The sequence below is a fragment of the Ooceraea biroi genome, chromosome 5, assembly GCF_003672135.1.
Source record: "Ooceraea biroi isolate clonal line C1 chromosome 5, Obir_v5.4, whole genome shotgun sequence".
Lineage (NCBI taxonomy): Eukaryota > Metazoa > Arthropoda > Insecta > Hymenoptera > Formicidae > Ooceraea > Ooceraea biroi.
In genome coordinates, this window is record NC_039510.1 from 15,708,496 (window position 1) to 15,723,843 (window position 15,348).

At 43.5% G+C, this 15,348-nt stretch overlaps 1 protein-coding gene across 1 annotated transcript in view; it reads left to right on the top strand.

Annotated features, from left to right (window-relative positions):
- LOC105286480 (proteoglycan Cow) overlaps positions 1 to 15,348 on the top strand; it is a 95,179-nt gene that overhangs the window by 62,104 nt on the left and 17,727 nt on the right. Inside the window, exons 3-6 of the mRNA XM_011351458.3 lie at positions 25 to 127; positions 2,243 to 2,371; positions 12,133 to 12,278; positions 15,079 to 15,233. Coding sequence (XP_011349760.1) covers positions 25 to 127; positions 2,243 to 2,371; positions 12,133 to 12,278; positions 15,079 to 15,233 — 533 coding nt within the window. The remainder of the gene's footprint in view (positions 1 to 24; positions 128 to 2,242; positions 2,372 to 12,132; positions 12,279 to 15,078; positions 15,234 to 15,348) is intronic.

Consider the following 15,348-nt stretch of genomic DNA (forward strand, 5'->3'; position numbering starts at 1 on the left):
TTGATTTTTGTTTTCTGCTTCCAGGTGAGCTTTGTCGTCCACTCAACTGCAAGAAGAAGGAACTCTGCCTCTTGGAGGATACGTTCACGGCTGTCTGCGTCTCGAAGAAAGAGCTCCACAAATCGGGGTGAGTATCGATTTTCATTTTCATATTCAATGGAATATTTCAATATGACTTGCTCAATATAGATTCGACCAATGAGGGCATTATTAAGGGATGCTTAAATTTAGTAAAGCATAATTTTGACACAAACATCCATAATTTTGACATTAATAAAAAGATACAACACAGTCTGGAGAAACCAAGTTTCATGATCTGTTGCTGCGATGTTTAAACGTCCAAGACGCAATTGCTGAGCATGTTGTTAATATAATAGCATGCTCAGCACAAGATATTATGCTGTTCCTTATATATGTTAGCTTACGTTGAGCGCACCATTGGCCGAGACTTGCACGCGCTAGGTTTACGTCTTCATCTAAACCCTCGTCCTTATTCGGGAGCAACGACGGTGGTACGGTATAAACTGATCTCTCGCAAAGAGGATCCCCGTTGTACGGGGAAAATTTACTCGCCGCCGCAAACAACGATAACGCGCAAATCCTCGATCGACATTTTACCTGCGTCCGAACTTGCAATCTTCCAAAGTGGTCGCCCGTATTATCGATCCTGTAACGCGGCAATTTCCGCTGGGCGAATAACCGAGATTCCTCGGCCGTTGTAAGCTACCACCGACGTTGGCATTTAAGCAGCGTCGATATTAATGACGATATCGTATCGCCACAAAACGGCATTAAACCGTCTCGGCGATCATTGATTTCCCGCGGTGCTTATTGCCAATTAAACCGTAATTGCGCATTTCGACGGCGATGTATGCGCGCGTATCCCGCGTCCGAATATCTCGATCGGCGGTATTCATCTTGGAGCACCCGTACAGGATTAAATGCGACCTTAATGCGTCATTAACGGCTAAGCAGCCCGATGGTTCACCCCAGTAAATCGATGCCACCCCATCGTAGATTAATTCTGCCGGCCGCGCCCGCTGATTATCGGCGTTTCACTTTCGGGCATCGATTTTGCGTTCGATCGAATCACGATGTGACGCTCTTCGCGCCTCAACGAATTGCCAGTGGCTCGTACAAATTTAATTAAGTAATCTCTCAATGCGCTGTAATAATCTCGTAATTAATACGCGTATGTAAATGCAGCTTGAAAATGTTAATAGATATTAAATGATTTCTATAATTATATTTATCATAAAGAGCAATTTTCTAGTTTGTGTACAAAATACCGTTTTACAATTTTATTTCGGGAGACCTGAAATTTCATACTGCGTTAATTTGCCTCCGATACATAAGCATCGAGATTTTTTCAGTGCGAAAGATTGTGGCGATCGTCACGTTAAAATAATCGCGAAGAATTACATAACAGACTTGCTATCGTAAATACGATTACATCGCTCTCGTAGCCGCTGGCAGATAAAATAATAACGGTAAAACGAGAAACTCGGGATTTAGAACGCGCGCCAGTTAAATACCGGGAGTTTAGTTAGTTCGGTAACGTAGTTCGAGAGTAATGGTCGTTTAATTTTTCTCTGGCATAAAGCTAATTCGCACTTCGCGCTTGTAATTCCTAGGGTGTAGTGCCTCTAGTGCCTCGGGCGGGGTTGTAGGACACGAAACTTCATAACGAGTATTAATTCATCGAATAAAGTAGGTTCTATGCAAATCGCGCGCGTTGAATTGCTCGAAGTTTCCACGCGCCGAGATAGAACAATTAGAATTCGAAGTTGAAACGTCGAGCTTGCGTTTTATGTCATGCAAGAAAAACCGTGGCACTGTTCATTAATTGTTGGGAAACCACCACGTCGACGTTGAACAAGAGAGAAACCAGCAAGAACATTATTAATTATCCACGACATAGCTATAAAAGTTCTTGCATTCGACAAACGCAAATACTATATCTATCGTATTTTGCAGCTTGACATATACTTGTTTTCTCCGAGAACGACAATTAAATCTTAATTAAGATGAAAAATTCATACTCTGTTGGTACAACTTCTCTGTGCGAGGTTTATCTATTTAATTATCGATTTCTATATCTCATTCTCGCAAATCAGAACGATATAATGCAATGTCCAATTGCCCCTCATCCGTTGAATCTCATCGTGACAGATTTCTTATGATAACACAATTAAATGCACGACAGAGTGAATTTATCGTGAATTGCATGAATGTGTTTCAGGGATATAGTGATTCCAAAGTCTCGTGTGATTCAACAGCGACGGATGAGAACCGAAACCTCGGTCGATTCCGACGACGACGACGCCTTCTTTGATTCCGAGGACGACGATGAGGACCAGGATGAGTCAAAGTAAGTGACAACAGACTCCATTATCCGTTTAATCCACTGCACGGATTCGCTTTAAACTCTGATTAAAATGTAAAGTTTCCGAAGCAGGCACTTTCATCCGCGTAGAATTTTGTACTTTAGAATTCTAGACGAAGAATCTTATTTTCGTTGATGGTATTCCGTGCCTCTCGGTAGATGCAAGCTTATTAATATTAGCGTGAAGTCGAGCAGTAAGAATAAGACGTGATCTTTATGCGGACTGTAGACGGTTCCCTGAATAGTTCTGGAAACTTCATTTGGAAAAGCCACATTGCGGCGCTCGCGCGCGAGCTTCTGTTTAATACAACCGACAAAGTTTCAGGAAAAATTAGTTCCGAAGGTAGCGTTGCGCCCACGGAAAACGCGCTACGGCTCGTGTTTATTTTTCGCGAGCCACGTCAAACGAGTATTATCAGCTCGTGCACGAGCCACGAACTTTTAAACGCGGCTTCCCGAGGGAAGGAAATTCTCCGAGAGCGCAATTGAAAATTTCATTTCGCAATGTAATTTTTTTGTCGATGCGTATCAACGATAAGAGGCAAGAGAAAATTCTCTCGAGCCTGCGTTCCGATAGAATTGTAATACGGAACGGATTACCGTATCGAACAAATTTTCGCTCGGAATTCGATCTGCCGTGTGGATTTGCGCGAATCGGTTTCAATAATCTGCCTTGCCTTTGCGTTTTATGAAAGTTTTGCGGAAATTTTAATCTTCGTGCATTTATTTCGATTTTGGATGAACGATTAAATCAACAATCATACAACATATATGTGCATTACTCTCGTCCGGTAACGATGGAATCTGTCGAGCTGTCCGCATAAAGCTCACATCTTATTTTTACTGCTCGATTTCACGCTAATATTAATAAGTTTGCGTCTACCAATGACGCTATTCTCTATTCTCAGATAGGTGAGCAATTAACTGCAATGGTGGGGACGAATCTTATGGAAACGGAAAATATTCTTTTTATCCCTTTATCAAACGATGCGTCAAATGGACCTCGCAGACTTCGCTTTGGAGAAGCGCGAGATCGAACACCTCTCCCTCGAGAATAAAGTCTCTCGAGCGCGAAATTGAAAACACTGTTCGCCGTCATCGCACTTTCAGAGACGCGTGTCTTGCACTTTCAGGCGTCCGTTATTAAAGCGAACTTGGTTCAACATTATCGCGGGAATTACGAGCGCAAATCTGTTTTGAAGATAACACGCAGTAATGCATAACAATACATTGTATGTAGCCTATTTCGTCTATCTCGTCTATCGTGAAAGAATTAATTGTCGATCATTTTCTCATAGGCGAAACCAATTTAAATCAGCAATTTATCAATCACGTTAGCTATGATAATTATTACTATCTATTTTTTATGATCTCAGAATCTTTCTTACAAATCTCAATGTGATCTATAAACCACCGTCTGGCTTGCTAGTTTAGTTCTATTCATTTAGGAAATGTTAGATAAAATGTGTTTCTAGAGAAACGTTTTCGCGAATATTTCGTAAGAAGCACATGATACGGCGGTACAACTTTTCTTGTCTTGAAAAAAAAAAAAAAAACTGGCACGTGACTGTCAGTACGTGCATGTATCTAAATTGTGTCAGTACCAACAATGGAAAACATTAGAGATTAATAATATTACAAATATACTAAAAAAAGTATTATAACATATTGAGCACGTTCGATTTTATCAGGCGATAAAAGGCTAATGCTGATGTCCATAATGTTTCATAACGCCGTGAAAAATATCGTTTTCAGCATCAATGCCTCTTCGATAACGTCGTGCCTATATTTCTCTTTTGGCACGTCAGACATCAAATAAAAGTTAACGGCACGTGTAAAAACTGCAGACGTCTGATACTCTTTTCGAAGGCAAGAATGCTAAAAAAATAGGAGAGGAAGAGAGAGAAAAAAAGAGAGTCATAGGCTGACAGCGGAAGGTTCTTTCTATTTAAATTTGCACGAGCAAGCAGAGGAATGTCTCAATCCCTTTGCCCCTTTTAGGCTCGGTCGTGGTCCTCGGAAGTTCGTTGCGCATGATAAAAAATTACGTCCGACACACGAAACGAGATACTACACAATTTCGCAAAATTACCGTCACGTTCGTACAATCCTGACTCTATATTTCCTCGCTTGTCTAGCGCGTGAGCAGCCTTTCTTTTACATTACATTTACATTTTCTGTTACAGCAGCTTCTTTTTCAGTATTCTTCTTCTGGCTACGGTGTAACTGCCATAATACAGAGGATGATATAACGTAGTATAATATAATTGCATAAAATAGCATGGAACAACGCGATGTATTAAATTTTAGGATCAAAGAGTCCTGCGAGAGCATGCATAAAATATTGTGTAATACATTTTATATCCATAATAAATATAATGTTTTACAGAGTGACCCGGTTGCATCTTTAGAAGCGCATTAGAGACAGATAAAAATGTTACAGGGAAAAGCGTTTTGCTGTAGGGAAATAGCTTTTTTCTCGATAAAGAAACTTTTTCGCCGTAATACTTTTTTAATACGCGGTCGGTGTATTTTACACGAAACGGGGCTTTTGCACGCGCTGGAACTTTTATCGAAACTTTTATCCGAGAAAACAGATACTGATTTCAAATACTTGAGAATGTTATCATATTTCGCCGAAAATTCGGCCAGGGCGCAGTCTTACATTCTTGCACTTGATATAATGCATCGGCACTCTCGACCTTATTACAAACTGTACAATTTTGTGATTCCCATTATCTAAAATTACTTTACCGCGCCGGAAGGCGCCCTCGCTTTGCATTTCAGGTCATGGCGAGTAGTTCGCGAAATAGTATCAACATTAATGTTTCCCGAAATTATGTCTTCGCATAATATTTACATACTATTACGGAAACGCAGTCTTAGTAATATTATATTCGCCGCGGGCTGGCATTTTAAAGAGTTTCCGGTAATTCTTGTGCGTCTCCGCTCCATTTAGTTTGCTCGCGTGTATTTACCGTACATTTATGATGCTGCAACGCATTTGCCGTGTTTAGAGAATCAAAAATTTATTTCTTGCGGAAAGGCAAAGTCGCGAATTCTGCCGGTAACTTCGCCATCAACTTTGGGAGTAACTTTGTGAGAAATTGCGCGAAAACGCTATTGACGAGTCGCCAACTCTTTAGTGTCTTCGTGCTTTGTGCATTTGCAATTTCGTTGCAAATTTGTATGGTTGTGTAGTCTGATTCTACTTTCGGTGTTTATCCAAAATCGCGATTTATTTCGCTTTTAATGCAGAATTATAGAATCTGGTGTCAATCCTTTCCGAAAGATAAAATACCGGAAAGACTGTTTCGTACAATTTCTTCAATGACCAACTTTAACTCTCTACATAATTAAATCTTGAAATGAAATTCTCAGAAAAGTAAATCTCGCTCGAATCAGAGGAAACAGGATGAGGCTTTGTGGCGAACAATACATTTAATTGCATCTCGGTCCTCGCGCGAGAAGCTCCTAGTTCTCAATCAATTCTGACTCGGAGGCCGCCGGTGTCCGGGAAAAAATCGACGCGAAATTGGTTGGAGAGTCATTAAAATCGAGGGCTTCCGGTACAACTCGTACAATATCCTCGACTGCGGATCCGGTCGGGGATCGGATTGTGCGCCGATGGGAGTCTTCTTTCCTCCGGTAAGAAACGCGCGACTTGACGACTGCAATTTGCAGGCGCGCGTTCAAAGGCAGCAGCCACTTGTTCTATTTTGCAACGAGCTTTCTAGCACTCGTCGCGCGTTCGTCTTTGTCGTAATTAGCGACGCGGGAAGGCGGTCTCTCCGCGAGCCGGTCGTTTGTTAACGAACAAATTATTCGTGTCGATCGCATCCACGCTTTTGCGCCCGTCAGAATGAGTTCTCGACAGGATAATTTAATCTCGCGTCATCGAGCCGCCCTAGGAATTACCGTCTCTCCTTTCGATAGACGAACGTTGTATGGAGCACTAGGTTCTTCCGCTTTCCCGAAAACGTCTGCGGGACTGTCGTGGTCGTCGGCAGTTACCGTCGATTCTCGCGTCTGCATAAGCCGTCATCGATAGTCGTTCCGGTGAACGTTGGGGTCGTGTTTGCAGCCGCAGCAGTCAGGAACGGAATTTTATACGACGAAAGTAGAAACGCGTCCCATTTGCAGCGGACATCTCGCCGAGTGTCTCGTTCCGTTAGCGTCGAGTGACTGCTACTTCCTCATGTTTAATTCAGGATTTGGACGGTGGTCGCGCAGTCGATATACTTTGACGATTCCCGTCTCGCTAAGTTCGTGTTCTCTTGTGTGTGCGTGTTCGCGCTTATTCTTGTATATGTGTGTACCGTCATTTTGTAGTTGTAACCGAACTTCCTTGCTCATAGATTTTTTTATTGTCGAGAGAATGAGTCTACGTTGCACCAAAGACGTCCTCGAGCGGTTTCGATCTACAACTACTTGCTAACCCGAATTATTCAAACTTCGTCTCGACAGCTCCGCTTCCGAATTGGAATTCCCGTATTTGCGAGAAGCGCGTACATGAACGTAGGACGACTTATGGCGTCCAAGTTCTCCTCCATCGAAATGCCGATCGACTTATAGAGACGGTCGTTTATGAGTTTCATGCACTTTCGCGCGAATGCACTTCTGGGAACCTTCAGGATCGTTTGATGTATACTGACGACATATCTAAATCGTGTGTCGTAAACTTGGTAAATTTTCTCGAGTTATGCAGTAAATAATAAATTTATTTTGCATTTTTTGATTGCCGCGAAGAAATACGAAGAAAGAAAGTATTTTTTCTTGCCTGAATTAAAGACTAGATTGAATAATCGGCTAACTTTTGCCACGCGCGCGATGGGATAAGAAAGAATTAATGGAATCCGCGTTATGAAGCGCGATATCGAGATCGGCGAATAAAATAGTTGAATAAATATTTGCATTCACGAGGATCGTTGTACGCTTATCGATGATCGATGATGAAGCTCGCGGTTCAGCACAAAACAAAGAGAATCTCATATTATTTCCCGCATAGGAATTGATTAATTCTGCAGAAATTTCATTGCCACCGCTCGCCTCTCTCTCGAGCCCGATCGCAGAAGAATCCCCAATAGGTAATTGAAAAATAGATTTCGCTGCACGCGCGCTCTCGAAACGAAAGCGGATTCGCGTATGGTATCGGGAACTGATTACGCGGCTGATGAGCGTGGAAGATAAGAGGAAGGGCAGAAAAGTACAGCATATAAAACGATAAAAACAAAGGTAGAGTAGATAGAAATCCAGAAAAGTGGATGGGACGACGAAACAGAAGCGAAAAGAGACGGCGAGAAGGGAGTTGTCGGTAAAAGTTTTAATTCGCAAAGTGCTCCGGCGTATCGTTAATTATAAGCAAACAGTACCTGGTTCGGTCTCGCAATTAAAACGGAAATGCCCGATGGATCCCATGAGCACCGCCGTCCTCATCGTCGTCCTCATCGCCGTCCTCGTCGCCGTCCTCGTCGTCGCTGTCGCGACGACGTCCGCTCGTTCATTACGAGCTTCAATCTCCGACATGCGACGTTCGGCGGGTCGTTAATAGCATAGACTCCTCCTGTCGATCGCCGAGAAAAATCGCGCGCTGACAAAGACAGCCCGAGTACCGTACCGGGATTCTTTTTGCGAGTCAGCTTACCCGCGTTGCGCTGCGCGCCGACACTTTGTCTTCGTCAAAGAGCCAGTCCTGGCTTTAAAGTCGATATACAGGGCTTCCCGGAAGTTTAACGTGTTTTCTCTCGATTATAGACTCATTTACCAATTTACGGTCGATATTCCCTTGGAGAGAAAACTTGAGCCGAGATGCGATTTCTTTCTCGGAAACTTTTAATTCTCTTAAATCGCGTATCTTCACAGTTTAGTTTAGAGTGTTTTCTCTTGATCGCTCCTTCAGCGATAATTCTCGAAAATTTGATGCACACTTTTGCAAAACGGTCATTAACGCTCTCGAGGGACTTGCTGGCGTCTGCCGCGTAAGAAACGATTCTTCCGTTCTCTCTTCTTGTAGCAATTCTCACTGATTTTTCGCGAGATCGCGAAGGACTTCCGTAGATCCCGATTTTCTCGTATTCACTTGCTCGCGTCCGGCCGATTTCTATCCCTAAATAAATCGCTACTTCTTTCGCCGAAAATATATTTCCCGTAGGCAGCTGCCGCCGTTTGTTACTTCGAGGGCGCGATTGAAACGCAAAGTTTCACATTGGATGAGGGGTGGTGATACGGCCGGAGGTAACCGGCCGAGAGAAGAGCCGGAGGGGGTGTAGTATGTAGGGGATTACATTTCGCATTCATGGAATTCCATCGAGGCCACGTAAATCAAAAGTTCGAGGGCGTATATAAGCTGAACGGAGCGCAGCGCAAACGCGCGAGCGGAACCGAGATCGAAGAAACCGGCTTCGTTCAACGCGTATAACGCGCGTCGCCGGCTGTTTCTCTCTCTTTGCGTTGCTTACGCATCATTGCGCTATCCAGGCTTGTTTTCCTGGTACACGGTGCAATACCATCGACATGATCGGGCTATGGAAAACGAAGAAAAATCACGAACGACGACGATACAGTGATAACAGCGAGTGCAGGATGTGTATGCTATTTCCCATGAATACCATCCGTGCTTTATTTATGCTTCCAGGATTTTCAAGCCGCCAATCTATCGGAAGAATCGCAATAGACTACTGTACAAAAATGCTACATAAATTTTCAGCCTCCATTTTCTGATTGAATAATAGAGATGTGCCTCTGTGATTTTATGAGGGATGTACTTATAAAGGGAAAAAAGTTAATTCTGTGCCGCAGATATAATTTATTGTAATATTGTTAAATGTAATCCGTAGTCTCTTGTAATCGTAATAATCGGAACGCAAAAATTCCATCTGATTATTATTGTTAATTCGCTGTTGTGCGACGCAATTTTCGTACAATCAGTGATTATATTATTTGATCGGCAATTATATCTCGCTGTACTTTGGAACAAAGCGCGGTTCGTTTTCATTCTATTGACGGTGCATTATATATCGAAAGTTCCTGGAGCGATTAATTAAATACTGCCTTGTGATTATTAATTTTTAATTAATTTCTGATTACACGCTATATGCGCATCATAAAGCTTGCTGTGACTCGTCATGAGGATGAGGAACGATTTTAATTTCCAGCATCCAGTTTGTCAAGCTTCCCGTGGATTTTCATCGTCTCAGCTTCTCTTTTTAAAACAAAGCTTCTTTTTTTATGTCTCGCGTTGCAGAGCCCTACGATCTTGTTTCAACGGCCGGATTTAGGTTTGGTGGAAGTATCGTCGCCCAAGAGAGAGAGAGAGAGAGAGAGTAATGGTTTATCCTGGACGTCCAAGGTAGACACGATAAAGTTCAAGTGCCACCTGACGAAAGTTTCAAGCTTCTCACAGGCTCTCTGTAGCCGGCTGGCCTCCCGATACAGATGGGGTGGATTAAAGGTGGATTGGCATGTGCATTACTACCTACCCAGTCTTCCCACTTCCTCTAGTTACAGCGATTTGTTTCCCCGCTGAATATCTCGCCGTGAGAGAGAGAAAGAGCCATCGACATCCTGCTGAATCAAGTGCAATCGAAGTCTGATCGAAAACGAACTTCTCTCGGGGAAACGATCTGCCATTCAGCGATCAGTAAATAGCGGTCTATCAATCAATGCAGGTACCAGGCGTGATTAGAGAACATATACACGGGGGAAAAATAGTTGAATAAATCTCGGCGCGTTATCTGCTCCAAGATTTATTCGGACGTGTGCTTGCATGAGAGTTATGTTCGCACGTCGTTTGAGAGGCATCGTTGTTGCACTCGGCAAAACATGCTGCATTTAATCCGAATATAGATTTTTTGGTATATGTACGTATACCAAATGTAACAGCATACTGTTATATACTGTGTACATACCATATATACCAAACATTGTATTCATTAACATCCATCATTTTCGAATTATCTGTTTTCCACCAGCTTATTTTTCTCGATCTCCTTGCCATTTTATCGAGTACACGGCGTGGAAATTATTGCGTCACGATACGTTTGCAAAGTGCGAGATTCAAACGCAGATCGTCCCAATAATTATGCGTTCCAACACGACCAAACACGCATAAACCTCACAATTAATTTGATACGAGTCGAATTTCCGCTTTCGTGGAACTCGGCCAGCCGACGATTACTGCGGCCACGCAACATCACGTCGAAAATTGTCCGGTGAATTATAGGACGATTATAGAACGTCCACATATAACGCGATTCATGACACAGAAGCCTTTCTTCATCTGAGATTCTACCCCGCGATGCAAGGCGGATTCGACCGCAATGGCGTCGCTACGTTGTGCTTCGAGAATTTGCGGTTCCGCGCAAATGCGTAATTAGTTTAAACCGAGTAACGTAGTAATTAAGCTGCTTTAACTCCTTTATCACAAGGTGAAGAGGACCCCGCCGTCTGCGTTAGCTCGTACCTCGGTTGTCCCTGCGGCTTTCCGGTTTATCCGCGCCGGCCGTACTACGCATCTCGACTTACAGGCTCCTGCTTCGTTCGAAAAATCCTTATCGAGTACACGAGCTTTATTCGCAGCTTTCCTTGGGTTTTTATTCGAAGCGGACTGGCAGTTGACGAATCGATTCGTTTCGAGTGTAAATCCGAGCTTCCACGAGAAAGCTTCTTTTCCTTATTTCTTTCAGACTTGCCGCAGACTCGAGTGCAAGCACGCGCTCCCTTAAAATTCCAAATTGATTAAATAATTCCCCGTTAGTTCCCCGAGAACAAGATCGCCGCAGACGAACCTTTTCACTTTCAAGGTTTTCCAAATAAACTATCCCGCTTCCTGAAATTCGGCAAGATTTACCACACCAATGGCGAGATTTCGTGATGGGTCAGGAGACACCCTCGGTATCGGAATTAGTGAGGGTAACAAAAGGGATAACAAAAGGCAAGACGAAGGTGCACGCGGCCGTGAAACGCCGCTTGATGCGAGAGAGAGAGAGCACACCGAGAATAATACGTACAATGGCGCGCTTAGACCCGAGGCAAGCAATTCTGGAGATTAAACGCAGCCATATCTGTAATTGACTCCCCGGCACATCCTTGGCTTTTCATTATTCAGTCTCGCGCCGTTCCGGCGCAGTGGAGGAGCACGAGACTTTTCCAGCCTCCCGAGCGCACCATGCCGTTCTTTAGCACTCGTCCGCGCGAAGACGACGTCTTTGATCTCCGTCCTCCGGATGGACCGCGCGATAATGCCTCCTCAGACTTTCATCGTCCGTTAATCGCGGTCTAACTGAATTCCGTTATCCTCCGAGACATCCTCGTTCTCCAATCTCTCCCATTCGCAAGAGACAATCGACATTTTTAACGACGTGTCGTGGCGAGTTCTACAAAGCTCAGCCGGAAAACCGCCCGATTGTACACCACTTCCTGCCTCCTTTCACCCTTTCTCTTTCCACGAAGCGTTTGCATCGCACGCCGTCTCCCACGGGGGTTCATAAATTTTCACGAGAGATTTTATGAGCTTTATATTGAGATACGAGAGAGCTACGTCATCGTTCTCGTCGTCCTCGATATCCAGTGACATGTCGTTTAACAAAATTCACAAGCGCCGCGGCGCACGCCGAGAGCATCGAATTTCGATATTCCCGACACAGAGCACATCCTTTGTTTCACCTAGCTGAACTGGTCCCTTCAGGAACTCGCGCGTGTCGACAGCCAGCCGTTTAAACCGTCCGTCCGTTTTTCCTGTGTTACAGGTGCCAGGAATGTCCTGTGGTGAAGCCTACGTTCCTCTGCGGAAACGACAATCGCACGTACAGCTCGCCGTGTCGTCTCGAGTACCACAACTGCATTCACCACACTTCCGTCCACATCACCTGCAAAGGTTTTTGTCCGTGCAAAGGTGAGAGATATGCCACATGATTGTCTTCGCGCACGTCGAGCTTAAATTGAGAAATTCATTTAATCCCAAATGCCGTTCAGAGGAGGGCTTTGGAGTCTGCGAGATGAGTTTCGCGAACAGTTTCAGCGAGTTATGCGAGATTGATGCGATTGTTCTTTGGCTGGAAACGTACTTGTAATTTAATTCCTCTTTATTAACTTGAGATATCATTTATTTAAAAGGCTTCTTTGATACATTCGTTTCTCGGTGTAATAGTGTATCATAATGATTGCAGCGAAGCGCTTATATATGTTTCAAATCTCTGATACTGTTTTCAAGTTCTGAGCGACATTCTGATAAAGGATATTTTTCGAATCGGTTAATCACTGGATATCCGATACATTTTTACATTTTTTGCATGTTTTTTGGTTTATGAAAAGCCTTTTTCGTGGAATTAATATCCTCTGGCTAAAAAAATCCATTGCATGTTTTAATTATCTTTTTTTACGAACTATGTTTGATGTCGTTGGAGTAAAAATAGATTAAATAAGTCATGAAAAAAGTCGCTTTTTGTAAAATGCACAAAATACATAATAAAGGGTAGATTTGAAATGTATTGACTTTACAATTGTCAGTATGCAAAATATAAAAAGACGGATGTATAAAGATATATATATTATCCGAAAATTTTAATTTCTATCTTAATCAATCAAATACGTACTAAAATTTGGTAAAATCTAGCTAATATTCTCGCAACAGATTGAGAAGCCGCTGTTACATGTTAAACAGTAACAGCAATATTATCATATTTAGAATTTCTGCGGAATCATCACATTGGCACGCTCTGTTTTACCAAAAAGAAATGAACATTCCGCCACATTCGCTCGCATTCGGTTCGCGCATGTAGCGGATTAAAACGACCGAATAAAATCTAGAAATCATGAAAGTGAATTACATATCGGTGAAATTACCGGGATTTTATTACTGTGACGATTTTTACGATGTGCGGGAAATCCAGCTGAGTTGGCGGTCGTGATGGGCATAAAAGCACATCTCGTTGCCGGCGACCAGAATTGTAAAACGAATCTGTGATTCTTAAAGCACGAGATCAATCCGTAAGCATATTCATGACGGGACATACGTGTGTATTGTGAGTTTCACAATGGTTTTGGGGCCGCGTTTGCATCACGCTCTCCGCCCCGACGACACGCAGGCCTTCCATGAATATTCATAATTGCTGGTTAGAACAATAATGCCGTTATGTTGTTGGGCATACAACGCGATGTACTTTGGCAAACGTTCGGCAAACCGAATGGCGAATCATCGTCGAATCGGAAGAATAAGCAATATCGAATTTGATTGAATTTGCAAATCGGCGATTTGCTGTTTACCTTTAGCGCATACGAGCTTATCTCTATCACGGTTTGCATATCGGCACAGGAAGGACAGGAATCGATAACGGCATACATATATATCTCTAGAAGATTTAATACTGGCCTATCTTGTATAAATTTGTGTGTGTGTGTGTTTTTAGTATAATATAGAAGGGCCACGTATCGTATAGAAGTTACCCTCTTTGCCCTCCTCCTCTTTAACTATCTCTCCCGCTTGGAAATTTGGTGGAACGTTCAGTTTGCAGAAGAGATTCAAAGCTACAGCAGACGCAGCAATTTTCGGCTTACTCGAATGTTGCACTAATATACGACTGGAGGGGAAAATACCTGGAACAAATTTCACTTAACGCTCAATCAGTTATTCATTAGTATCAACGAGCGGGTTTCGATCAGTTAAAACTGCCGGCTCGATGGTGTATAAGCGGTAATTGAATTTTATGGAGCAGTATCGCCGCGAACGCTCGGGAACATTTTGTCGAGAAATCATAACGCTCGTCGATCGTGAACGGATGCGAGTACGCTAATTTCGGGTAGCTTGTCTGGACACGGTTAATGAGTAGCCATCGATACGTAAATTTGATTGATACCAAAGTTGGTTGAATTTTTATCAGCCATTTCGTAACGCCGCGCGCCTGCGGAGGCTCTTCGCGTTTTAAATCTTGATGCGAGATAATAAAATATTATTGCATTCACAATCCACGGCATACGTGCTGAATATCAATGCAATTATCGAGGTGTGCCATTAGAACCATCGCGTTTACGGTCGAATTCCCGGAATCCCCAGAAATTTGATGAAAAACGACGTGCTAGGGTGCAAGATAAAACGCGTGTTTATGCAGCGATCGATCGTAAAGCTTTTCGGTCACAATTAAATCCGTCGAATTTCGTCGGCTTGTAATTTCAACAACCATCTCGCTCGCAACGAACAAATGAAAATTTCCAATAAAAACGGTATTAGATGACACAATGACGCTCCAGGACGTCTCTTCGATTCCGTTTTTAATTCGAGCCTTTCTTTAAATAGACGAGAGCAGCGCGACGTGCGCGGCGCGAGAATCTCTCCGGTTTTTCCGGCAGGAAAATCGGTGACATGCTCCTCGGAAGGGGAGTCTCTTCCCGCGTCGTTCACGTCGTATTCGACGACAAACCGAGAACTTCCGCTCGCCTCGCGGAAAAATCACCCCCGCCGCGAGGACGTGGCTGTGGGAAGTGCCTCGCACCGTTGAAAAGTGCAGTCGGCTTTTCGATTTCTGACGTGCAATTTGTCGGCAGTCATGCTCGAGTTGATTCGGGCTAACGAACCAAGTTATTTTCGACGGCGAGTCGCACCGCGGTTCGGGGGAGGGGGCGAAATGTAATTTCGCCGCGACTTGCAATCAGTGTGTGCCGAGAAAAGTGAGTGCATTAATCAGACGTGAATTTTGCAGTTGCCGATCTGCGAACGTACTCAAAGAAGATGCAGATGCAGAGGAAGAAGATAATGGGTAAGATGGGCCGGAACCACGACATCACTCTCACGCCCCGCGACTTCAATTACGACAATCATCACTACCAGTACCTCAAGTACACGAAACGCGGCAAGGTGAGTGCTTTTGCCGTTTACGCTGCATTTCCGCGGGAAATATCGCGTGGAATCCTTATCCTCGTTTTATTTCATACTAAAAGTTGCCGAATGGGGGATGTTTCCTCTCACCGCT